At 43.1% G+C, this 26,866-nt stretch overlaps 2 protein-coding genes and 1 long non-coding RNA gene across 11 annotated transcripts in view; 1 reads left to right on the forward strand and 2 right to left on the reverse strand.

Annotated features, from left to right (window-relative positions):
* Window positions 1–532: 532 nt before the first annotated feature.
* LOC128349588 (uncharacterized) lies at window positions 533–14,937 on the reverse strand. 2 transcript variants are annotated; one of them, XR_008318867.1, is made up of 4 exons: window positions 14,805–14,937; window positions 9,853–9,884; window positions 8,842–8,939; window positions 533–1,417 (listed from the first exon to the last, which is right to left on the reverse strand). It is a non-coding gene; the product is annotated as an uncharacterized LOC128349588 (long non-coding RNA). The 2 variants fall into 2 exon arrangements; XR_008318868.1 differs by lacking the exon at window positions 14,805–14,937 and adding an exon at window positions 14,501–14,804.
* On the forward strand, window positions 14,809–23,009 carry MRPL33 (mitochondrial ribosomal protein L33). Its single transcript, XM_053306144.1, has 4 exons — window positions 14,809–14,966; window positions 18,061–18,079; window positions 21,397–21,503; window positions 22,692–23,009. The coding sequence occupies exons 1-4, from the start codon at window positions 14,834–14,836 to the stop codon at window positions 22,739–22,741; spliced, it is 309 nt and encodes a 102-aa protein (XP_053162119.1). The 5' UTR covers window positions 14,809–14,833; the 3' UTR covers window positions 22,742–23,009.
* Window positions 23,010–24,328: 1,319 nt separating this feature from the next.
* RBKS (ribokinase) overlaps window positions 24,329–26,866 on the reverse strand; it is a 96,320-nt gene continuing 93,782 nt past the window's right edge. For 7 of the 8 annotated variants that reach the window (XM_053306088.1, XM_053306077.1, XM_053306018.1 and 4 more), the window contains one exon: window positions 24,329–24,785. In XM_053306088.1, coding sequence (XP_053162063.1) covers window positions 24,612–24,785 — 174 coding nt within the window. In that variant the 3' untranslated portion in view covers window positions 24,329–24,611. The remainder of the gene's footprint in view (window positions 24,786–26,866) is intronic. The other variant, XM_053306037.1, reaches the window with a different exon arrangement.

Below are 26,866 nucleotides of genomic sequence, written 5' to 3' on the forward strand. Positions count from 1 at the left end.
GCTTGTGAGTGGCTGTGTCCAGTTTAAGTGTATGTACTGTGACATGGCAAGGGATCCTGAGATACACCTCTTGAATTGTATGACTTTGTTCTCCTAGGCAGCTGCATATCTTTGGCCAATTGTCTGTTCCCTTTTATAAAATAGGAACTTAATTGTTTTACAGCTGCTTCTGTCATACACACAAGGAAATCTTATATGGATTTAACTAAAGGTTTATTCAGCAACAACTCCATTTTCTTCTTCTCCTTTCCCTCGCTTTTCCTTTCTGACTCCTCCCCGACACTCTGTCTCTCCAGGATCCCTCTTGGGACAAATGTCCAAACAAACTGCACAGGTAACTGGATAGGCTACAACAATAATTGTATGTATGTGATACCCTGAGTGGGATGATGTTAAGTCTACAAAAAGCCCTAAGATCCCAAAATGGCAGGCATTATGAATACATGTGATCATCACATTTAAAAACAGAGAACAACATATTATTTCCAATCCAGATATATTCATGCAATATCAGAAGCTGATATATGGATTTACTGATGCATGATGCTTCCTCAGTTCTATAGCTGTATGGTTTGTTTCAAGTTGTTTTATTTGATCACTTTTATTTCTCCACATGTCCCAAATAAAGACAGCATCTGTTCCTATTTAGATCTTGGCAGCTGTGCTCTCTCTGACTTTTTCCTTTGACTTTTGCATCTTCAGATTAAAGAATACAAGTTTGTCAGGAATCTTCATTGTTTGTTTCATTTGTTCAGCTAAATGTAGTCACCAGTCAACTGAGTTTCTAGTAAATTAACCACAAGAATCTTTAATTAAAGTTGTCAGGTTCTGAAGAGGCAAAACCATTGGTAATAGTAGCTATTGGCCTCTAGTAGCTATTGGCCAACAGCTATTGGCCTCTAGTAGCTATTGGCCAACATCCTGATTATTGCTGCACTTGCACAAGGTCATTGCACTAGTGCAAGGCTGTTGCACTAGCTACTTGCACTGAGTCCGGAGCTTGTGTTCCAAACAAGTGTTGCACCAGCACAAACAAGGTGTGCAACCTTGGCTCACCTAAAATGTTTTTGCATGGAACTTTTGTGCAATAACGCAGTCCCAAAAATCTCTGATTCAGCACAGCTATATGATCTTCCTCTGCTAGCATAACGATATTAATTGTACAAGCACAGCATTAGAATGTTGGCCACTATTTTACAATCTGTAATCCAGAAGTCTCTGACTGAAGACCATTTACATTGAAATCAGTTGAGCTAAACTGGCTTAGTTTTGACAAGTTTGACTTAGAGCCCCTCCAGAAATTTTCCTTGAAGCACCACCCAGCTGTTGTTTTCCCCCTTTGAGTCGCAAGCAGCGTTGCACCACCACTTCTATGTGTAGTCATAATTTGTGTGCTCATAGTTTGTGTTCAAAGACCCTGCAGGAAAAGAAGGAACAGTAGTCAATACGCATTGCCATGTGCATATGTACTGCTGCTCTAAAAAAACTCAGAAAAATCCAGCTATTCAATGGGGGGGGGGTGTTTAAGTGCAGGGAAAGGTCACACTGACAGTGAATTGATGATGTCGTATGAACCCTCTGTAAAGAGAAGGTGAGCAAAATATGACAGTCCTGGACAAAGCACTATGTCGCAAGTGCCCTTAATGGAATTGTTAATTGCTGTACTGACCACTAGCCAACAGATCTTGTAGGCTAGTGCCAACAAGTCTACAAGTACCTTGGGAATGTGGAGGGCAACTAGGCTTGTAGCTAGGCAGCATTTACCTCCAAGTCTGGGCAGCCTACATGCCCATTGTACAAATAGGGTGCCTTGATAAAGCTGCAGTTTGCAGAAATCTTCAAGTGATCACTTGGGGGACCGTATGAACCAACCCTAAAATCTCAACATTCCTAAGCCCAGATTGTTCCCCTGACCTCATACAATAGCGTTCACATGACCATTGGGAGGTGGAGATGAGCCTAGGCAAGCTGCTACCACCCCCAGTTGATCTCCCCTCACAGCTGCCAAGAGCTCCGATGCTGGAGTCATTAGCTCCAAGCTTCACCCCTCCATGGAAGGACCCATATGCCTTCCCAGCATGCTTTGCATTGCCAGCAGACTGGAAACACCTTGTGATGTCAGTGGCTGCCCTCCCATTGGCCATGAAGGAGCAGGAGGCAGATGGAGCTTTGGCTCTTCAGCTTCAGGAGCATAGAGTGTACTTTGGAGGCTAGTGCATCTTTTGTCAATGGCTGCTCTGGGCCCTTGAGCCAATGGCTGCTCTGAGCAGTCTATGGCTACTGTGAGGGTGTGGGTAGGGTGCATGCCAGCACTGTTCCCTCTAAGAGGGATTCCCAGAAGTTGTTGACTACAACTCCCAGCATCCCCAGCTTCAGTGGCCTTTGGCTGGGGATTCTGGGAGTTGTAGTCAACAACATCTGGGAATCTCTGTTAGGGGGAATACTGTGTGCCAGTAGCACAGGTAGGAACAGCAGGTGGGTTCTCATGATAAAACAATCAGGGTAGGAAGGTTCTCCTCTCCTGCACCCTCAGTAAAAAGCTGTGTACAACAGCTGGGTAGCACCAATGGGAGCAACCTGGGTTCGATGCGTGAGTTCTGGCGATCATGCAAATCTGGGTAGCCCACCTCATACTCTGATTTGAATGGTCATGTGAACCGGCCTAATATCTGTCATCCGTATATGTAGTCTATTTTGTTTGCTTTTATTCTTGCTTTCAGCAAAATCTTACTGATCCAAGACAGTTTGTGACTATTGTCTGGAGGGGGATGAATGTGGTTGCACTTGGAGTGTTCTGTTTTTCTCATGCCGTTTTCTCTCATCCTTGCCTTTTACAGATATGACAGTTGTAGATAGTGGAAGTAATGGAGCCCTGCAGGGGAGGAATTCTTTTTTAAGCTCTTCATGTAATCTTAGTTCGTTATTGCTAAAGAGATCTCTAACCAGGAGGCAAATGGTTGGGTATGAGCCAGAACTATATATAGCTGAAGGTCTGAAGTGGGGGGAAGTCAGCCTGGCGGTTGCCTGACACAGATGCCATGCTTGTGTGAATCTCCGTGCTGGTTCTCACGTAACACTGGCACATTTGATTGTTTCGGGTGAAATGACGGCCTGCCTTAGATCTTGCCTTTGGAGCTCTTTATTACTGCAGTCTTTAAAGATCACAAAAACCTGTGCATCCAGATGCTGATCGTGCATATATTTGAGACTCATGTTTAAATAAATACAGTTTAAAAGGTTTTTCATATTTGAATTGCACACCAAATATGTACATCATTTCGGATCTCAAGCACATTATTGTTTACTGTATTTTGTACCATGTGGGAGATTTTGAAAATACTTTCTTGATTAAGAAAGCAAACTTTTCTTCTTGCAATGTAGCTTCTCTCTCACTTTAGTTTTATTGGTTCTGTTCTAAATATGCCTTCTTTGGCTTACTTTTATGTCCTTGTAAACCACTGATGAGCTGGTAAAAATACTGGTAGACTGGCTAGATGACAACAGGAAGAAGGTTCCTCAGTCTTTATTAGAGATGCAGAAGAGAGAATTTTGACTAATGCAGCTTGTCAAGCAGGGGTGAGAAAAGCTGCACCTGTTGAAAATCCCTCCTCTACCTAGTCATAGTGGGTGCTAGTTCTGGGGAAATACCTTTATACTTCAGAAAGAGAAAGTGAAGCACTCACCCAAAACAAAACAGTGGATTCCCGATTTACTTCTTATGGCTGCTTTTGGGGATATATATATATATATATATATATATATATATATATATATATATATATATATATGACACATTCCAAGGAAACCATTCTTGGAATTGAATGCATTGCGGAAAATGTTTTTGTAAAAAATAGTGGTCAGAGTCCCATGCTGTTCTTCTTTTTAACATTTTGAGAAATGTAATATATATTTATATACTATATAAAGTTGAGAGAGGGGATATTTTATTTTTTGTCTTAATGTATGCTTGCTAAAATTGTTCATTGTGACTGAAAAATTATTAATAAAGATTCTGAAGCATTGCCTCTTTTGCATCTACCTCACAACTAAAGACAAGTCTATCAATTCTTAGCAGCAAATTAATCCAGAATTAGATGTAAAAACAACAACAAATATTTATATACCACTTTTCAACAAAAGTTTCCAAAGTGGTTTACATAGAGAAATAACAAATAAATAAGATGGCTCCCTGTCCCCAAAGGGCTCACAATCTAAAAAGAAACATCAGATAGATACCAGCAACAGTCACTGGAGGTACTGTGCTGGGGGTGGGGGTGGATAGGGCCGGTTACCCTCCCCCTGCCAAATAAAGAGAATCACCACATTAAAAAGGTGCCTCTTTGCCCAGTTCGAGTCCTATTTAAGCATTTTGTTCAGCGCATGTAGTATCTGTGCAAAAAGGAGGTGGAGTTAAATTATCTACAAATAAATGATCCCAAGTTGATGATGAGGACAGTTCATTCAGCAACCTGTGTGCAGCCCTTAAGGCATTGGAGAACAAACACCTGTGCAAAAGCTAGGTTGTAGACGGAGAAGAGTGCTAGAAAAAAATTCCTCCCCGACAACTCTGAGCCCACGGGGACCTTGAAAAGCATTAAAACACATTATGTTCAATGCACGTCCAAGAGTATCCTTCCTGCATTTGAGGAGCCCTGTACTCAGGTTCACCTTTCAATGAATGTATGTACAAAAACATGTACGGTACATGTGTACTGATATCGATACACGCCGTGTCTGTATAGGACTGTGTCCACATTGAAAACAGCAGCCGCAGGTATAATTCCTTCCTCTACTTCCTCATGAAGTCTAGGACAGTGTCCTGAGGTCATGATATCGTATATTTCCTGGCCCCTGAAATGGCAGCTGGTGTGGTGAGTGGTATGTACAATGTCCTAATTTCAGGACGCAGGGTGAGTTGTCCTGTATGTTGTATGTATTTGTTGCATTTATATACTGCCCTGTATAAAATCTTACAGTGGTTTGCAATCTAAATTAATTGATGTTAACAACAACTATTTGTTCGCTGCCCTGTAACAATTGTTCTCTGGGAGGCTCACAAAATAAAAGGTGATGGAGGGAACGTGGGGGATATACATGACTCTCAGTTTTGCTGCCAGCTGCACATGTATCATCTCATCAGACTCTGGCTTTAGAAGATTTCTGCTTCACTAGAGAAGAGAAAGGAGAGGAGATGTTGAAGCTGGCCCTAGGAATTTTCCCTGCCACTCTTGCTTCTTACAAGCTCTGCCCAGGTTTGCCAGGAGGCTTATAACCACACAGGCCCAATACAGTCATCGCCATCAGGCAAATCTGGGCTTGGATACAGTACTCTGTGCTAAGGAACTGTTCATCCAAAATCATTGTATACAATTATAGAATTTTACAAAACATATCTTGGTACTATTTGCCTGGGCTTAAAAACCAAGAGTGAAGGAGAAATGTTCATGTACGTAGCTCTAAAAAAGAAAAGAAAAGAAAAGTGCAAAGGCTTTTAAAATGTTTGCTTTCAATTGGGATTTCAATTGATTTTACCCAGGCTCACACACTGAGTTTGTGGCTGGGAGCTAGGTTCAGGTCAAAGCTCAGCACTCTGATTTACTGAACTGCACTGGTGCATAAGCAGTTCTGTAAATGTTTAATAAACATAATTCTCTTTTCCAAGGGTGTGGCAAGGTTGGAGGGGGCCCAGGGACATGATTTGAAGGGGGGTTTCTCACATGCCTTTGCTGCCCCTCTGCTGCCACCATGACCACTGTTTGCCTTCACTAAGCCGATGCTCACCTGCCTCCGTCTCCCACCACCACCTGCCTTGGGTGCTGGGCTGCTCAGATGCCAGCAGCAACAGGACTGCCTGAAAGGATCCACTTATTCTTGCTGGGATTAGTCGTGCTTGCTACCACAAGACCAGCTCTCTCTCTCTTTCTCTCTCCATTCCCTGGAGAAAGGGAATAACCATTAACCAGTATAGGTCTATGATTCAATGTTCATAAAGAATTCTGAAGTGAATGGGGTTGGAAAGTGGCCAGTAATGTTTGTGTTGGTAGACTTATTTTCACCAAAGTTATTGCAAGCAACAAGCCATTGACTGAGGTGAGGGGAGTGATGTAGATCAGGGGTAGGCAACCTGTCGAACTGCAACACCTTAACCCCGGCTACAATAAACTGTGGCTGGGAATGATGAGAACTGTAGTTCAACAAAGAGGCCACTGTTGCCAAGTCCTGCTGTAGATCTTTGCTCCCATCTTTGCTTTCATCTTTTCAAACTCCAGGTTGAGGTCTGTGGTCAGTGGTCATTACCAAAGAGCAACACGCACATCCTCTCACTACATCCTTCCCTCACTCCCCACCCCCACCCCGCCACACACACACTGAAATCACAGCATGGTGTTTCTAGGCAAGGATGTTATGTAATCCCTTTCCCCTCTTTGGAGGGTGTGCCAGGAGAAAGAGGACAGATGGGCAGCTCTTATGAAATAGAAAGAGGAAAGACGATCTTTCGGCAGGGACTGAGCAGAGGTCGTCTTGTACTCTGTGTATGTCAGCAGAGATTTCAGCAGCTTGATTGTTTCTAGGTAAAGTGGGCTTGGAGTGACTTGGCAGAAAATAAAAACTTGTTTAGGGAACTGGCCTACCAAGTCAGTTTCATATGCAAGAAACCTTTGCTTAGAAGAAATCCAATATGCATTTGCTGCTTCCCTTGTTTCTTTCCACTTCCTTCTTTTATTTAGCTTGGGACAGGGGTGTAACTATAATAGGGCAAGGGGAGACAGTTGTCTGGGGGCCCACTGCCTTGCCCCCCCCCCCGAGGCAAGTCACATGATTGACTCCCCCAGCCACGCACCCGCCCGGGCTTCCTTCAGTTGTATTCATCCTCTGAAATTGATGTGAGTGTTAAAACCTGGAGCTACCAGAACAGCATGTCTTTCTCTAGTACCATTCAATGACTTGCATTGTCCACAATTTACAAAACCCTTCATGAGCTGAGCTTCAGTGAAGGTGGGGGGCCCATTTTAAAATCTTGTCTCTGGGCTTGCTCCAAACTTGCTATGCCCCTGGATTGGCGGTTCTCAAACTTGGGTCCCCAGATTATGTTGGACTACAACTCCCATCATCCCCAGTTACAGTGGTGGTCATTGTGACTGGGGATACTGGGAGTTGTAGTCCAACATCTGGGTACCCAAATTTGAGAACCCCTGATTTAGCTTATTGCTCAATACCAAGTGCGAACTAGAAATCAAAATTCCATGCTTTGGTTTTACTTTCCATAACCAAATGTCAGATTAAAAAACAGCTGTATTGTGAGAGATCACTGGTCACTTTCTGGTCTGGTTCACACAATCATCAAATCAAGGTTTAATGTGAATTACCAACTTTAGTGTGATGGTGTGAACCCACACACCAAGGTGGTTTATAGCTCAAGATGAATCTGAGATTCCCACCTAGACATGGGTTCACACAATCACACTAATGTTGGTAACCCACATTAAACCTGGATTTGAACGATTGTGTGAACAAAGCCTAGATCAATATCTTAAGTATCCAGATGATTGACAGAGGAAATTTTATTATACAGTGGACGGGGCTGCAGAGGAGACAAGTGACAGTGGTGGGTGAGCAGTGTGTGTGAGTGTGATGGCAGGGATAGGTCTCCTAAAGGTGTGACCTTTAGGAGACGTTACACATAGCATGGGCTGTATTAAGCTTTGGCTGGCTAGCTGCCTGCTTAGCTACTGTGAGAAGCTAATGTGAACTGCTGGGAAATATATAAGGGCTTTATGCATTGATCTCTCTTGTCCCTAGTATTTATTTAGCATGCTTTGGTTACTGACAGCAGCATGTAGAAAATAGCAGCACCAGGCCAATATTTACACTGTTCTGATATACTTACTTACCAACCAACCATCTCTTCTGTCCCATTCCCTCCTTCCACTGTTTTGCTTCAACAGCTAGGTTACAGGTGGCGGATTTTTCCTGCCAACATTGCAGGTGACTCCCTTGTCTTATTCAGTGCCAAGAACATAACCACACCTGTTTGGCAATGAACAGGGGCCTGGTTGCATCCTGAAGGCACAGAAAGATCAAGTGCTCAATGGGTTTTTTCCCCCTTTCAAAAAAAGGAAAGGAACACTGCAGCCGACGTGACAGCCTTTTTGTTTTTTGTACCCAGAAAAAAGGTTTGGAGTGATCCTGAATTGCCCTTTCAATTTGAAGACTGGCATCTTCTCTGTTGAAACAGGTGACTTCATGTTCTAATAAACTGCAGGGTTTTTTTTTTACATTTTGTTGGTCTTCAGCTGGTGAGTTGTTGTGATCCATAACTTGGTCACACCCTAGCTGAAGGTGGGTGGCACAAAGAGTACCTCTTTTTGTCTTTTATATTTTAAAAAGAACACCAGAGAAAAAGAATGAGAAAACTAATCCACTAATGGCTTCTAATATTGATGGCTATATAGGCTACTTCCAGGATCAGAGGCAGGATGCCTCTGAATACCAGTTGCATGCCTTCATCTTCTGTTTGTGAGCTTCCCAGAGGCAGTCGTGCTCTTTGGAATGGACTTCTGGGTGGAGGTCCAGTCCCACGCAGGCCTGGGTGGCCTCCAAATGCTGGTCTGGGGGAGGGGGGGCTCCAAATGACCAAAATGTGTCCAAAATGTGGTATTTCTCTGCAGGTCAGTGGGAAGTACTTTATCTTATTCAAAATCTCTTCTAAAAATAAAAAGAGTTTCCCGCTTTCCCTGAGCATGTTCTGGTATAAAAAATATTGCACTACAGCTTATCTGGAGGTGGCAGTGGGGGGTGCGGGGGGGGGGGGAAGGCCTTAGTTCCAGGGTTGAAAATTACCTAGGTGCACCTCTGCCCAGAGGCATCTTCTGGTAGGTCACTGTGGGAAACAGGATGCTGGACTATATAGGCCTTGGGCTTGATCCAACAGGGCTCTTCTTATGAGAGAGACAGAGACAGACAGAATAGTGAGACGGGTGGAGAAAGCCAATAAAACATTAGCAATGTAATCCTAAGCATGTTTACTCAGAAGTTAAGCCCATGGGGCGGGGGGGGGAGTCAAATAATGTTTCTGTAAATAGGCAACTTGTTTAACAGTTTGTTTAACTTCATTTGTTGATGATGCCTTGATACAAACAAGTCCAAGTCACACTTGCAATTCAGCTGAAATCAGCTATCTTGAGCATTGCTTTATGATATTCTAAACAGATGCTGACAACTAGATTCCATTTTAGGTTTTGTCCCAGATAAGGCAATAAAAAGTGAATCAGACACAAGAATCCTAACAGCAGTACTATCTGATCACCCCTATTGCTGCCTCTCCTAATTCAGATGTTCCTGTAAAGTTTATTATTTGTGTAATGGATCTAGATTTCTAAAACACGGTTCAGAACATTTATATTGTTAACTGTTTGGATTGCAACTGGAATGGAAACAAGGAACAGCATGTCAAGAAAATCAGTGGGGCCACCAACACGCCTGGCAAAGCTTTCCCCCAAGAGGATGTCACGTTACTCCAGAACTTGGTTTTACTGTCATCCGTTTATTTTCATGGCACATAATATCACGTTAACTAGCTGCTATTATGCATTCGTTCTTGGCCTCATTAATGTGCTTTCAGCATGTCAAGCTGACATATATTTGTTGCACTGATAATTGCTGAACATTCAAGGATCCTCGTACATTAATATTAATTCCTACATTTTCTCTCACTGAAGTGGGGAGGGGGAGAACCTTACTCCTGTATCCCATTGTATGGGTAATAAGCTCCTGCCATAGACTTTATTACCCAGCAGGCTAGCAAATTCTGAAGTGTAACTCTATTAATTAATTTTAAAATATCATACTTACCCCGTAAACTGCAGGTCAAAGCAGCTGAAAGCCTTAAAAACACAAAACAATACATCATGAATGAATGAATGAATGCATAAATAAATAAAACCCCAAATAGCACACAAAACAGCAGCATACAAGCAATGGCTGAAATTCAGAGCAAGGAAATGCCAGTACAGCAAAAGAGCAGCCTAACCAACCTTCCCGACTAATTTCACTGGTGTGGCAGGGAAGTGGCAATGTTTGACATGCACCCCCTTCCCCAGGAAGCCCTCTGTGCCACTCAAATATATGTCTCTGAGGGTTGCTCTGCCCTCAGGGACATATTTTGGGGTGACATTAGTCAAGAGGTTTTGTTAGATTGCTCTCTTGCTGCACTGGTGTAGCCTTACTCTGTTATGTCAGTCACTGAAAACCAAAGTTCTACAGAGTAAACAAGAGATACACAGTGCTCAGCAGCTCCCTCAACCCAAGCCAAATGCCTAGTGAAAAAGCCAGGTCCTTACCAAATGATGGAGGGAGAGTAGAATAAGGGCCACATGGGCTTCCAATGAGAGGGCATTCCACAGTGTAAGAGCCACGACTGAAAAAGCCCTGCTCCCAGGAGATGCTTGCCTCACTTCACCAAACACAGACAATGAGCAGGTCCATGTTTGATGCATTTAGGGTTTTCCCCTCCCCTTGTGTGATTTATTATTTTACTGCATCTGAACTGCTTCTTAACAACCTGTCTTCTTCATACTGCTGCAGTATAAGATTGTTTGGATGGAGAAATCCCAAGTGAGAAAAGGCATTGTTTCAGGGCTGGCCCAAGACATTGTGGTGCTCAAGGGAGAAAATCCAAATGCTTAAAAGATAGACAAGTAATAATAAATAAATGCCCCACCACACACACACACACGTACAGTAGTGCTCTTGCACAAGTTGTATTTGTTTAAATAGGACTTGCACAGGAGAATGCCCTGCTCTTAGTGATAACCCAATCCATGAGGTAAGCACTTTCCTCTCCCTCATGGAAGAGTCACCTCTGAATGTGTGATCTAGATTGTTTTCACATGACATTACAAATGTCATTACAATGCCTCTGAGCCTTTTTTGTGCTTTTTGTGCCACATATGAATGTTAGAAATGCAAGCTAGAATTGGGGAAGAAAACCATTTTAAAGCCAAACATTCATTTTGACCATTAATTGTTGACTTTACATCCACTTTCTAGAACAATATAAGCAGCATTTGGGAAAATGCCCTTATAGGCAAAGCTTCCCCTCCCCCCCCCCCCCAAAAGTTCAAATTGAATGCCAAGGAAACTCAAGCCTACATTCGGCATTATGCGAAAGAAGTACATTTGCCAACATTTAATTAGCACAATCTATACTGTTTCCCAAAGGATTTGAAAATTGGAAAAGATTAAGGCAAGAAGGAAAAGAAACAGGAAGAAGGAAGGCAGTGGAGACTGGGATAGATGGGATAGATTTAGGACAGGGAACAGCAGCTATAGGAAAAGGACCTGGGCGCTTTCCAGACTGCGAGCTTTACACTGCAAAAAGTGATGCAAACTGCAAAGTTTTGTGGTGCCAAATTCAAACCACATTAGAGATTTGTTGTAAGGGGGCAGGCCTCCTACAACGGACAAATACAACTATTTTTGGGCAACGCAGATGTGACGTTATAGGGCTGTGACGATCAGAAAGGTGTCAGAAATATGAATGGCACCTTCCTTACAACACAGGGGCTGTGATGTCACTTAAGGGACCAATTACAACACTGTGATAGCTTGCAACTTGGAAAGAGCCCAGCATACCATCTTACCGTCTGATTATTGGAAGCCTCCTTGAGTCTTCCAAGTATCTTCAAAACCATATGAACAGACACTTGCATTAAAAAAACAGAACAGTGTTTCTCACAAACCAATGTGCTAACTATTTGTATGCATCACAGTTGTGCTCTGAGCCTGGAGACACATGGAAGAGACACTAACCTGTTTAGAGCACAATCTGCACAAAATACTTTGGAAAAATATTTGTGCTGCGCAAGGTTCATAATGTGGGTCTTGTGGTAGTGAGCATGAATTGTCCCCTTGCTAAGCAGGGTGTGCATTAGGATGGGTCACTACACGGGAGCACTGTCTGCTATAAGAAATCCCCCCTTAGGGAATAGGACTATTGCTCAATGGTAGTGCATCTGCTTGTATGTAGAAGGTCCCAGGTTCAGTCCCTGGCATCTCCAGGTAGGGCTGAGAAAGACTGCTGCCTGAAGCCTTGGAGAGCCGCTGCCAGTCAGTGTAGACAATACTGAGCTAAGATGGGCCAATGGTCTGACTCAGTAAGGTAGTTCCCTATGTTCCTATATAGCTAGATCCAACAACCTGGCCACATGCACAAGCAGCAAATGAGGTGGGGGTGGGGGATGTCAGGGAAACAAAGTATCAGAATTCACTGAAGGAAATGTGAGGGGTTTATGATGTAAACCCTTTACCATGCCAAGAAGCTGTTAAATTGGGCAGGGCAGGAGAATAGGGTTTGGGCCAGTCTGGCTGGATTACCCAGATCTAGGCTGGTTGCCTGTCCCAACATTATACAAGCCAGTGCCTGCACATAGGCATAGAGCTGTCATTTAGAAAGCTGCTACTACTACTTTTAGCTATACTTGATGTTCTCCTGCGTTCTCCACAGCCTCGATGATGCTACCTGCAACTCAGCAGCAGACCTAGGAATCTGCAGAACCTGTCTTTGGCTCAGCAAGAGATAAAGCATCTCAAGTAGACAGCTCCAGTGGCAGCAACACAGCTTGGAAGTCACATGTAATTACCTGCCCAGCCTGAGGCCCCAAGGATATCACCATGAGCTCCCATGTGGACATACTCTTACAGGCCACATTGTTTTCTTCCTCCCTTAGCACTGCCTAGTATATTGCTGAGTTAATCTTTCACGCTCTTGAGTGTAACTGGATTTTTATTAGGAGAGTTTTCAAGTATTACAGAAGTACTTGTTAAGTCCTTAAATGGGCCAGAGATGCTAGATTTATAAATGGCAAAGGTGAATAAATAAAGCAGATTATAGCAGAGCAAGACAACAGATGGTGTAAATATGGAAAATGAAAATGTCTGCCCAATAGTCATAACTAATTTTTCAAATGCAGGAGAAAAGTCAGTTTTGACTAGGGTTGCCATATTCTGGCTTTCCAAATCTGGGTGCCTAATTTACATATTATGTAAATTGGCTTGAAAATAATTTTTGAGCAGAATAGTGACTGCACGTTTTGCTCTATAATTCTGCTTCTACAAAGGCTAGAGCTTAGGTTTTTTTTGTTTTTTGTTTAAGGAAAGCTAAAATCTGTGCGAATCTGGGTGGGCTAAGCAATCTGAGTGAGATGCTTAATATCCGGGAGAAACCCGAAATACCGGGGGGCATGGCAGCTCTAGTTCTGGCATAAAATTGGTTAGATCCCAGTTTCTTTGCATAGTGACAATTCAGTTTTCTCCAGATGTAACAAAATGATCGACTGGTTGCAACGGAAACGTTAATTAAACCTATTCCTTTCCTCCCTTCAGTGTAGGTCTGTTTATATATTGCCTTTTGTGTAGACCTCAAAGTGGTTTACAACATCAATAACATTATTATTTTAAACAATAACACAATAAAACATTGTGGTTGTTCATGGTTCTTCCTTTTCCTTCTCCTCACAAGTAGTTGGTGGTTGTATGGCTTCTGTGGGGGGCGGGGGAGAGTTCCAGTGCAGCTTGAAGAACAGCAGCAGGTAAAAGTGGTGGTGACTTTTTTGTGTATGTGTGTGCTTAGCTGCATCTTCCTTCCTCTCCCCTCACAGGCAGTTAGTGGTTCTATGTGACAAGGGAGGGGCTACATTTATTATTAAAGAATAAATAAAAGTAAGGGTTTCATGTTCTCTACCTACAAATGACAAGCCCCTGTAATCTGCCTGTTGTAATTTATTGAAACAGATGCAGCCTAAAATGTGCCTGTTGCTTAGCCCTGAAGCTGCTGGAATTGTGGTCGATATTTGTTCTGGGCATGTGCTCTTGCATGAAGAAAGCCATGAAGAAAGGGGAGGATGTTGACGAGAGGAATAATAAACAAAGAAAACGATGAGTATAAATTTAATGCCTAGAACTATATATAAGGACTAATTTCCAGTTTCTTTACTTTTACTTTTAGTTCTTCTCAGGATGGAAGTGAGAGAGGCCTATAATAAATAAATAAGAGAAATTCAAGATTCAGAGTAGCTGTGATTGTCAACAAGCTGTGACCCACAAAATGCAGCAACAAAGACAGGAGTCCATGCTTTTTCTAACATAGGTATTCTTTTGTGTAAAAAGTGTATTTTTTTGTATGTGTGGAAAGCCTTAAAGGTGCAGTGCAGCTTAGAAATCAATGGAGCAAAATATTCTTCATGCAACTGGATTTGTGCTAGGAGAGAGAAATTTAAGTAGTTTGATTTTCGCTGCATCCTTTGGGGTATCTTGTAATGAGGATTTTTGCCTGGCTCAGTCACACCTCTGACTTACAGTCTTGACAGGCCATATTGCAGGATTGTCCTAAGGCAGTCTCAGCCACATTCCTTGAGTAACAATCGGACTGTATGGGAATAGTGGGACTAATTGCAATTGGTACTGGCAGGGAGGCATGTTTTCAAAATGCTTAAAAACTCACCGCATTAATTTGTACACAAATTAAAACCCAAGTTAGAAATAACATGATCTACTATCCACTTGCCGACGGGGAAGGATATACTTCCGCCCATGGAGTCACATCTGTGTTAAAATCATGGCTTTCTCTCCACTGAGGTCTATGGGCATCTCTTCTGTCCCGGGGAGGAGAAAAAACGGCTTCCTATGGGAACCTGAAAGTTTCATATTTAGACAATGCAGTTGGTTAGTCTGGCATTTTCTTTCTCGATGAGGGAGCCAATGAGAGCGAAGGGGAAGAGCTCCGTAGCCCAAGTCGTTTCACTCACCGGGTGTTGTTTTGTGACCCGGAAATGGAATGAATTGTGTGCGCTCCGGAAGGACTCGTAAAGTACTGCTGCCTTGGAGACCGTCGGTTCAGCAGGCTCTTCAAAGGCGGCGGGGCCCGCTTGGTGGTGTCGCTACTGCCATGTTTCTGACGGCGGCAACCTGTGAGTGAGGATTGAGAAGGGCGCTAAAAGTGCTTTGGCAAATGGGTGCTGGCAGCAGGGATGAGGTCGGGCTTACCCGACGGGGGCGTCCTTGGGCCGCCGCGGGAGGGAAGGCGGTGTCACTCTTGTGCGTCAGCTTGCAGGCAACGCCGTTTCGAATACTACATTTCCCAGGGGGCAGCGCACGCTGCTGCTGGAACACGCTTGGTACTTGGATCTCGAGGAGGCGACAGCAGGCAGGGACGACGATGGCCAGGACCCCTTTCGGATCTTGCTGGCGACCTGCCCCGTTTCCCTTGCTGCTGTCGATCCAAGATTCTAAGCCCACGTGAGACTGACCTACGGGGGTTCGTTGCTGAAACATATCAGGAGAACATGGTTGCACCTTCCGTAGTTGGAATCTGATTGGCTCTGTTTGTTCCTTCAAGCGTTTATCAATGCATTGTTTTGTTTTTGGTACGTCGCCCATTGAGCATAGGAAGTAGTGAATAATATCCCTTTTTCTTCCCAGGAACTCAGGGCTGCACACCTTGTTTTCTCTTAACCCCAATTTTATCTTCACAACAACCTGAAGTAGGTTAGGTTGAGAACTGGTGACTGGCCCATGATCAACCAGTGGGGTGAGGAGGAATTTGAACCCAAGTCCAAAAATGTTCTTGCCACTACAACACACTGGGTTCCAGTTCTAGTAAAGGCATGGTATACAGCAAGAGTAAAGGAAGAATTCAAACAACACTCTGATCCAGAGGCAGACGGCATGCAGTGTCTCTCTGGACTGTTGCACACAAGCCCCATTCACACATTATACTCAATGTATATATCATATATTATCATTATTTATTATTGATTTGATTTATATACTGCCCTTCCAAAAATGGCTCAGGGCAGTTTGTATAGAACACAATATATACGGTGTACACACAGATCTGTGTGCACATACAGTTGTTTACATGCCAATGAACACACAGTAGTATACTTCCTCTCAGTTCTATGCGTTTGAGAAATCTGTATGCAACTTCATTTTTAAAATGAACACATGTACAGTTATTCATTTTAAAAACCACCTACACGCACTTCTATGCATGTACTGCATAATGTCTAAATAGGACTACAGTAGGCCGGGCAAAGTTTGACTTGTCACCAAGTGTAAACTCAACAGGTGGCTACAGCCAGTACTGGCAGCCTGGTAGGGATAGCTGTGTGTACATGTTTGTTACATTCACATTTGAATTACACTTTTTTGCAGAAAAAATATAACTTGTAATACGGGTTCAGTTATATAACTTTGAATTATACATTATCATAATAGTAATAAAAAGCAAAAAATGACAAAGTGCACACATCAGTTCATAATATTACTAATATGTGGGTACTCAAATCTTGAGCACAATTAGCATTGTAATAAATAAATGTATGCTATCTATTAGTAAAGTCAACAATTAACAGTTTTTCAGTTTTAAATGTACTTAACACAATTAATGTACTCATCATGATCCACCATATTTTCCTTCATCATTCTTCCTTTCTTGGACTAAACAAGTTTTCCAATATTTAGCCAGTAACATCATTGTAAGCAGATTTCCTAAACACCAGTTGTCTTTTGTTACTGATCTTCTCAAGTCATTTAATAATATTACCCTGTGGGTTTAAACTGATATTTTCTCCAGTGATGTATCAGAGATACTGTATTGCTACATCAGTGGAAACTTGGTAAAAAGTAAAGTTCTGTTTATTCTATGAACGCGGTCATAGGCATACTGAAAACTGTATGTGGGGACAGACATAGAATAGGGCTTTCTCCAGTGAATAGAGTCTGAAGATTTGGATAAGCAAATATTGAAATCAAGTCAGGAAACAAAAGTCTGAGCTGAGAGTTCAGCTGTGGGAGCAGAATGAGGCTTGGTTTTGAGTAGGTGTTAAATTATACTTGTACTAGTGGTGTTCACAGAACCATGCCTCTGAAGTCTGGTGCCGGGGGAGTGGTTCTTTAATGGAGGGGGGTGCACTTACCCCTCCCGCCACTTTTTGTGTGTGCACGGTACTTCCGGTTGGAAACGGGGGCAAGGGCGGCAGGGAGGTACGCTGCCACCCCAAGAAGTTTTTTTAAAAAGCGCTGGCAGGGAGGAATTGGCAGGAGGAGTAAATGCACCCCCCTGCCCTTAAAGAACTACCACCCCCGGCGCCAAAGCTTCGAACTGCACCACATTCGAACCGGTTCGGAGGCCTCTACAATGGCCTCCGGACCGGTTTGTGTACATCCTTAACTTGTACCCGGAACTAGGGATGTGCATGGAGCCGGTTCGGACAACCGGCAGTTTGGCCAGTTTGAAGGCGGCGGGGGGACATACCTTTAAGGGTGGGGGAGGGTGCCCTTATCGCTCTGGCATGCGTTTCGCCCACCAGCACTCCATTTAAAAAGTGTTCGTTGGGGCGGCAGCATGCCTCCCCGGCACCCTTCTCAGCCAGAAGTACCTGGCATGTTCACAGCGTGCACACGTGTGCCGTGTACTTCCGGCCGAGGGGGACACCAGGGCAGCAGGGTGGTAAGTTGCTGCCCCGATGGACACTTTTTAAATGGAGCACTGACGGAGGAAACACAGGAGGGGTAAGGGCACCCTTCCCCATCCTTAAAGGTATGCCCCCCTGCCTTCGAACCTCCTCCCACCAGTTCCGTGCACATCCCTACCTGTAACAGCCATTTTTATACTTCTCTCTAAGGAGGCCCACCAGAGGCATTCCACTTTTGCTCTGCAGTCCAGGTATTATTTCAGCTCTTTCTGCCTCATCCTCGCCAGTATATGTTCCTGACAGCCTGGAATTGCAGTCACAAGTTCTTTAAACTGCTAGTTAGGAATTACTAGTATAGAAGCTGTAGCTAGTTCAGTCCTTCTAACAAAATGTACATTCACATTCACAAAAACACTTTAAAAGCTTGAGAAGGCAAGGGGTTCACTTTGATCATTATTTACAGGGTTGGTATAAGCTATTTTTCAGTTGGGTCTTTGGGGCAGAAATAATTATGTTCAATAAGTAGAGAAAATGTAGATAAATAACTTTTCTTTTCTTTTTGTCTGTCTTTGTTCTGGAAAACCAGTTGCCAAGGCCAAATCAAAGTAAGTGGAAAGTTGCTTATTAATTTGTATCTGCTGTTCTGGTTGCCTGCTGCTTAATGTTCTAATTGTAGGTGTCAGTGATGTGGTAGTGATGGTCTTGGTGCTTCTGTTTATAGAAATAGTTCCTCCTCTGTAGTGGGCTGTTTCTGATCTGCAGACATGTCCTCACTATCTTTCTACAGAAGAGAAAGGTCTTCTCAATATGAGATTCCAAGAGACTCTGTAAATAATTTTGTTGAACAGTTTGATTTGCTGTTGGAACAGGGTTGTAATTGTTGCAGAGTAGCAACAGTGGACTCTTCTGGAAGAGGCAAATGGATGTTCAGGGGCTGAGAGGGAGGGAGAGATGTGGGTTTTCCAGAAAAAAATGAAATGGGAAGATGTTCCATGACTTTTCTCATCTGCATAAAATTTGGATTAAAAATTACTATGCAAGTTTTTCTGATGCCCGAAATAGTTTGTAATCTGATTTGACATGTTTGACTTTTATATCTAGTTAAAAGCCAACAAATCAAACCAACTCACCAGCTTAATTTCCCACACTATATCTCAAAGTTTTTCAAGCAGCCAAGTAGTTGAACTGAAATATTTAATTAGGAGGCAAAAGTGATTTACATGTTGTACTGAAACAAATTCAAAGCTTTATATGGAAAGAAAAATATTTTTATTATAATACTCAATAAAGTTATAATACTCAACAAAGCCCCTTCTAACTTGGCAAAGAGGCACCTTTTAATGTAGTAATTCTCTTTATTTAGCAGGGGGAGAGTAACTGGCCCTATCCACCCCCAGCACAGTACCTCCAGTGACTGTTGCTGGTGTCTAGCTTGTGTTTCTTTTAGTTTGTGAGCCCTTTGGGGACAGGGATCCATCTTATTCATTTACTATTTCTTGGTGTAAACCGCCCTGAGCCATTGGCTTTTGGCTTAAACACCTAACAAGCCTTCATAAACAACTATCAAAACAGTTCAATCACATTTTGCAAGGAGGTGATATTGAACAATGGCTGACAACTGGGAAAACTCATCTCATAATGAAAGACCCAGCAAAAGGTGCAGTTCCAAGTAATTATAGTCCGATAACCTGCCTGCCAACCATGTTGAAATTATTAACTGGAATAATAGCAGATGAAATGATGCAACACTTATTAACTAACAAACAGCTTCCAGTTGAACAGAAAGGAAATTGCCTGAAGACCAGAGGCACAAAAGACCAGCTGCTGATTGACAAATGTTTAGAAACAACTGGTGTTAGCAAAAACATTCAGATATTTATAAAAAAAAGCAATGAGCTTGTGGAGTACACAGTTACACTGAGGGAAATAAGTATTTGATCCCCTGCTGATTTTGTCCGTTTGCCCTCTGACACAGAAATGACCAGGCTATAATTGGAATGGTAGGTTTATTTTAGCTGTGAGAGACAGAATAACAACAAACAAACCCTCATAAGCCCTTGTGCCTCCGGCGGCTCCTGCGGGCTGGCGCTCACCTGCGCGGGCTCGTGCCGCCCCTTTCCAGGCTTGGCTGCAAAAGGCTTTAAGAATTTTGCAGCCAAGCCTGGAAAGGGGCGGCAGGGAAGTATCCTGCCGCCCGATTTGGGGGCAGCAGGGAAGTATCCTGCCCCCCCCATTTGAACAGAACAAGGAGAAAGGGGCGGCAGGGAGGTATCCTGCCGCCCGATTTGTAAAGGAAATACGGCGCTGGAGTGGGGAAAGCACGGGGGGGGGGTAAGTAAACTCTCTCCCGCCCCTAATGGAACCCCCCACCCCAATCCTTCCAAACCCTTCCTCTTCCTCTTCCTCCTCCTCCTCCTCTCTTTCCTGAAAAGCCCTAAACTTTCAACTTCTCCCCGGCCAATTGGAGTATAAGACGCACCTGAATTTGGGGGGATATTTTTCAAGGAAAAAAGTGCGTCTTGTACTCCGTAAAATACGGTACCAATAACAAAAATATCACATATATGAGAACCAAAACTAGGAATGGTTCTGCCTAGATCAGGTTTATAGTCTGGTTCAGCTCTAGGATTATATCTAGTCTGATAAAGGAGACTTGCAGTGTTATGTCTGTCAGCTAGTTCAGGACAGTTTAATTGGGAATTTGGCCAACACTTTTCTCCCAAGGGCTGTTTTCCATGATGCTTTTAAGTAATGGCAGTACTACATCGAGTCATTATCCTCACATTAAAATTTAATCAGAAGTGGCCCCAAAGCACAAGGAACTGCTGATAATTTTTGTTCCAAACATTAATGCTGTGCCCTTTTCTGGAAGTTTATGTCCCCATCCATTCCATGAAAATGTAATGATTTTAAGCAGGGTTTGGGCTGCCTCTGGTGTTTGGAGACTGGGCTTGGGTTATGTTTTGTTTCATAAGCCTTCAGTTGTGGTATCAAATTCAGGTTAATGCAGGACTCTGCCATTCAGCTGTATACTTAGTGCTTATAAATTCTGAAGAAATAAGAACCGCCCCCCCCCAAAAAAATGTTACTTAAGCCTCTGGGTAAATATAGGGCTGAAAGTTCTTCATTCTGAAGGGGATAGTGCTACTAAGATGACTTTTTATTCTTGGAGAGCACACACCTCTGCAAATCTGCTGTACAAATTGCTGGAGTGGTGGTGGTGAGAATCAAAACACTGTCTTGTGCCTCAGTTGTAGAGCACTTAAAAGCCTGCCTTCAGTGGAGCTGATGCCAACCACCTGCTGTGCTTGAAAATTTGTCTCTCTTATTCTAATGTTTCAGTGGAATTATAAACTTGCAAATTAAAGACAAGTTTCAAGGGTACAAATTTGACCTTGGCTTCAACAGAAATCAATGAGCAGAAACTTTGTTCTAGAAGTAGTGAGAAATTATTCCTTTTGCCGGAGCCTAAATGGTGCTAAGTGTAAGCTTCTACACTTGGATTACCTGTTTGAACAAAATAGATTTTGGGGGTGCAGCAATGTGCTATATAACATTCTAGAGTATCCTGTTTTACCAAATTTAATTGATGTGAATAATGGCACACTTGTGGATTTATTATTTTTAGGCTGTTTTGGTTCTATGTTGTAGAGAATGAAAAAAAACAGGAAATTGTGTCTTTAATATTTTTAACAAAATTTGGTAGACTTTGTTAAATGGTGAACTTTCACAATTCCTTTGATACCTCAAAAAAGCACTTTTGCTGAAGTTTTGGTAATATGCACATATATTTAAACTCAGAGGTTGGATGATTAATGGAATTTTTTAATCATCTGACTTAATGCATCCAGGAATGTAATCTGGCAAAACAGTTAATCTCAGACAGCAGTTCATCTCCTCCTGATGTTGTTTGGTGTTCTAGGTATATTCTTGTGCGAATGTTGAGTGAAGCAGGAACAAACTTTGCTTTCAACATAAGACGAAAGCGGCTCCAAGACAAACTGGTCATGCTGAGATATGATCCGTTGGGTAAGAAGTGAGGGAATGCTTTACCAAGGGTCTTGCAAACATTTTGTCTCTGCTACTTATTGCATGTGAGCGGCATGTGTGTTCTAATTACAATACAAACAATACCTTGCAGCATTCCAGTGGCTTTAGAAGAAAAATGGAGACCATCATAGTGATATAAAAATCTCCATGATATGGAAAGACAATGGCTGACATACTGTGTTGCATTGTATCTGCCTTGTAACAGAACATGTTCACAGTTGTGCAAGAATGCTCTTGCGCACAGTGCAAGAATTGCACAAAACTCAGTTATGCAAAATATTTAAGGCATATATTTAAAGCTTTCCTTCAGCTTTAGCTAATTTTGATTCCTTCATTTAATTTTAAGAGATGGGCACAACTATCTTTCTCCTTTCTAAGGGAAGCTGTGTAAATTTGATATTCAACCTTCAGTTACTTGCAGCATAATCCTGTGTATGTTTACTTGGAAGTAAGCCCACTGTGTTCAGCGGGAATTGCTTCCAAGTAAGCATGCTTGGGATTGTAGCCTAAATGGAGGCTCTTCCATAGGACTCCCCATTTCTTGAATTCACCAGCTTATTTATAGGCTAAAAAGCAACATTGATCCTAAATACATTTGGAAGTTGGTGCCTTTCTTCTTCTTCAGTAGTGCTTACTACCATGTGATGTAGCCAAGGATGTGTAAGCCAGTGTTTCAAAGCACACTTATTTATGCATTCATTTTAGTATCAGTATAACAACTGAGAGAAGATCAATCATGCTGCAAGCCAAGCCAACCCAGCCCTGACAGCTTGCACAGCTAGCACCCTTGGTGCTGCTGTTGTGATAGTTGCCTCCTGTTGTTGACATGGAACAGCAGTCACGGAAGTATGAATACATGCTTTCATATGACAAGACACACATGGCTACCCAGTTACCTGCAGTTGCAAATAATGGTTGGGCAATCATTAGTCCAGGGCTGCACAACTTAGACTCTTCAGCCGTTGGACTACAGTTCCCATCATCCTCTGCCACAGTGGTGAATAGTCGGGGGTGATTCGAGTTGCCGTCCAATATCTGCAGGAGAGCCGAAGTTGTGCAGTCCTGCATTAGTCTGTCTGTATTTATGTGCTTAAGACAACTGTATGCAAGTTTCATGAGGCCTCTTGATAATTTAAGCTCTCGTATTCCTTCTTTTTCTGTCCACAGTAAAAGCTCGTGTCCTCTTCAGAGAGCAGAAAAAGATCCGTTCTCTCTGACAAGTGGCCGGCATGATTTGATTCATACATGAGGCAGACTCTGGAGGAAATGCAATTGGTGACACTGTAGTGTTCTCAAAAGCAGAGGAAATGGACTGAGATTGCTGCCTCCTGTGTTTTGAAGGCCATTGTGAACAAGAACAATGTGGAAAAAGAGAGTTATTGGTGTCTGACCATGGATCATCATAATCAACTACTTATTTATCTTCTGAGAGATTTTTACAGCTCAATTAAAAAAAAAAAACACCCATTAAAATAGCAAATCCCATTGTCTGTGTGTGTTTCATTTACACAGTGACACGAAACTGCATGCATTCTTCAAAGAAACTTTATTTCACATGGCAAAAAAACCCTAAAAACCTTCCTCTAGTATAACTTTAGTGGAATGGTTTCCAAGGTTTTTTTTTAATCACCCACACACAAAAGTACATGAATTCTCAGTTGCTATATTTAATTTAAGGAAATATTCTGTAACTAGTGATGTTGACCCAGGTGCAGAACATTTGCGCCCCTAGTTCTCTCTTCCTCCTCTTCCATTTCAGGGCTCAGCCAGTTCTCCTATCCCTTCAGCCAGTTTCCCTCGCTGCCCTTCCCACCGGCCACTTTCATCCTCATGAGGAGGCTGGTGGCCCTGTTTTCACTGCCTGCTTGGTCGCTCGCAGTGGTGGTGCCACCACTGCCGCCACCTCCTCTACCTTCCTCCCTCCCCCTGCCAGCTCTTGTCCTAGCAAGGAGGCTGGTGGCCCGTTTTTGTCAGCTGTTTGGCCGCTCGCAGTGGCGCCGCCTCTTCAACCTCCCTCTCCCCCGCCAGCTCTCGTCCTCCTTGAGAGGAGCCTGGTGGCCCATTTTTGTTGGCTGCTTGCAGTGGCGTCACCTTCTCCTCCCCCCACCAGCTCTTGTTCTCCTCGCAAGGAGGCCAGCAGCCCCGTTTTCACCGCCTGCTCGGTTGTCCTTGGCAGTTTGCAATGCTGCCACCGCCACCTTCTCTTGGTCTCCCTCCCTCCTCACCAGCTCTCACAACTCCTGGCAGCTGCTTGCGAATTCTCACGAGCTGCCACACACAGGATTAGCCATGGGTACACCTAGAGAATTAGATAGCCCAGCAACCTGTGGCCTTCTGGCTACATAATAGTCAGACATTGAGGCTATTCTTATGATGCAAGCAGCCTCCCACATCTGGAGATCTCTCCAGAATGCCCTGCACGCTCGTTGCGGGGCATCCTGGAAATTTCGGGGGTCATTTGGCCCCCGATCCTCACTGCCCGTCGGCTCCATGATGGAACCGGCAGGCACGTGGGCGGCTGATCCGGCTATGAGCAGCTAAGCCCGCTCTCCCCACAGAACCCCCTCAGGCACTTCACATCGATCGTGTGAAGTGCCTCAATGTGTTGTACTAGAATATGTTCCTAGAGAAACTAACGTTACATCTAGCTCTGCTGGAGGCTACATGAGAGGACTGTGACTAACTGCTTATATAGCAGCCATTCCCAAAGTAAGAAGTATACCTGAGAGATACAGCTGCTACCATATTTGATTACTTAGTCAGCCTTGTGCTATGGAATTTGCAGGTCCACTATAAACACTGGATCTGATTTTTGGCAACTTTATTTTCAATGGAAAGATACATTTCACAGTTAATTGAAAATTTTCATTCTTGGAAAATTTTGCCCTTGCTAGATCACAGCTTCAGAACATTTTTTTAAAAAGCAAAATTAAAACATGAAGACAAACTGATTCTCTTTATTAATTCTTAATGTGAGTGAAAAATGGAAATGTTTCATATGTATTACAAATAGCATGGTGATCAGAATAATTTGCTTGCCTGAAGAGAGAATTGGTGCCCACTATTTTGATGGTGTAGGAGTACAACTCAGAAGAGATCTTGTGGCAGGTCTTTCCTATAGGGATAGGAAGATTGTGTACCCATTGCTTGGACACTAACAGACGCAATACGGTTTGCTTTCCTCAGCATTTCTTCCAGAGGCCAAGTAGGGTAATAAGCCAGGTAAAAAGCCAGTGCTCCCACAAAACTGTCACCTGCTCCCTAAAAGAAATGAGTAAGATTAAAGTAGATGCTACATTAAGTGGTTAAGACTTCAGATGCACTTGTTTAAGATTGTGTATGGTTTGATATGTAAAAAACCAGTGCAAAAACGACTCTTAAGATGCAGTTCCTTAGGAAATTGTACAAAGTGAAACAGCATACTTGTATGAACTAGGTTCTCATAAAACCTCCCTGAGCTGAATATCAGTTTATAATATGGATATCACATGCCTTGAGCTCACGTGCTCTCTCCACTTCCCTTTGTGAGGGTAAGAAATTAGCAGCTTCCATTTGCAGGTTAGAATTAACTACTATTTGTTGCAACCAAAGCTGGCAAACTCTGGTTTGTTCATAGTTTAACTAGCCAACATATTAACTTGGGATCGGATTCTGGCTTGATATCCTGGCTTGTCAACAAACTATGTTTAGAACAAACCATGATTTGCTGTGCTTGGATTCAACAACAACTGAAGAGTTCTAAACCATGAATGGCAGCTGCCAATTCCCTCTCGTGAAGGGGAAGTGTGTGAGCCCAAGGTTCATTGTCAAAGTATTAAACCACATGTGAGGCTGGGCAGGAAAAGGACCCCACTGGAGTCAACAGGGAACATGGTGGGGAGCTCATCAGCTGCCATCTCTAGACCACTTGGCTCCATGCTAATGAGTGGGTGGTATGTGAGGATACCAACCATTGTTTTGTAGATATTGTCACACTTGGGTCAGTGGATGGTGCTCAGGTGATGTACACTCCTACATCACCTCTTCAGGCACCAGGCCATTTCAAACCAAGGTGGCCCCAGCAGAGGACAACTTGGTGTATGCCATCTTATGCAACATCTCCAGATGCTTACAGCAGGGGCGTAGCTATAATTAAGCAAAAGGGTTCAAAGAACATGGGCCCCCAGCTCCTTAGGGCCCTCCAGCTCCACCCCTCCCTATTTTCATTATCTCCCTCTCTCTGGGGGCCACCAGAGAGAGGGATGAACATGGGCCCCCTCTCTCCTAGCTACGCCCCTGCTTACAGTGTACCATCAAAGGAAGCCTGTGGCCCAGAAAGAACTACCCACATTCCCTTTGAGTTCCTCCAGAAGTCCAAATGAGGCTGCTCACCCAGGACCATGAAAGAATGTGTCCCGAACAAGGGGTGAAGTGAAGTGAACCTCCACCTCTTTCTGTTAGTGTTGTATTGAATAAATCTGTTAACCTGCTTTCTGTGCACAGATTTTTATCGTTGCATGATCTCCAACCGCCTCTCGGAGTTTTGGTAATATTTTGTGACAATGATATTTAATGATCGTTGTGGCATTATCATTATTCACATACTTAGCTTTGGAATGTAAATCTGCAAGTATAAAATGAACATCAAGACAGGTCTCTGCAATAGTGTTAAAGCAATTTCAGAATTGCTTAAACATCATGGATTCCAGATGTGCTACTGTGAAGTAATGAGTGATTTTTCACTTTAGTGGCATCTACATACAACAGGTCTCCAAGATGCTTTGGGGAGAAGATATGACAAAGTTTGGTTTCAGACTTTAAATATGTATGCTAATATACTGTGCAATGCTACACACACAGTGGAATAGCACAGTTGGACAATAGAAGCAATTGCGCAAATATATATATATATATATATATATATATATATATATATATATATATATATATGGGGGGGCTGCAATGTCACACAACTCTGTGCAAATTTGGCTCTTGTGCAACTGCGTGCTCTCACAACTGTACAAATGTTAAGTTCCGCTTCATGTGTAATACTGCACAGTATGTCAGCCATGGTTTACATGGGCCCCCAATTACTTACTATCAATCATCCTTTGTCCTTGCTACTTGCTTTTAGTTGCTGCTATTTTGTGTTAATATGATGTAGGTTCTTCTTTTCTATGCCCTCCTCCCCTGGTTTGAGCTGGAAAAACAAGTGCCTTCAACATCTTATTATATTGTTGGCAAGTTAGTTCTTGACTAGACATCTGATGGCGGTTTTGGAGGCACTTCTAACCTGTGAAATTCATGCAGCTGGAAATGCCGCTGCTGTGCTGATTCCCTCTCTGCTTGGTAACTCCCACTGC

The sequence above is a fragment of the Hemicordylus capensis genome, chromosome 1, assembly GCF_027244095.1.
Source record: "Hemicordylus capensis ecotype Gifberg chromosome 1, rHemCap1.1.pri, whole genome shotgun sequence".
NCBI classification, from domain to species: domain Eukaryota; kingdom Metazoa; phylum Chordata; class Lepidosauria; order Squamata; family Cordylidae; genus Hemicordylus; species Hemicordylus capensis.

Excerpts from the sequence above, each read along its gene's own strand:
- MRPL33 (XM_053306144.1), top strand. The coding sequence starts at position 14,834 with ATGAATTGTGTGCGCTCCGGAAGGACTCGTAAAGTACTGCTGCCTTGG. Across the intron at positions 21,504-22,691 it reads GCTGAGATATGATCCGTTGG|TAAAAGCTCGTGTCCTCTTC; the intron begins GTAAGAAGTGAG and ends TTCTGTCCACAG.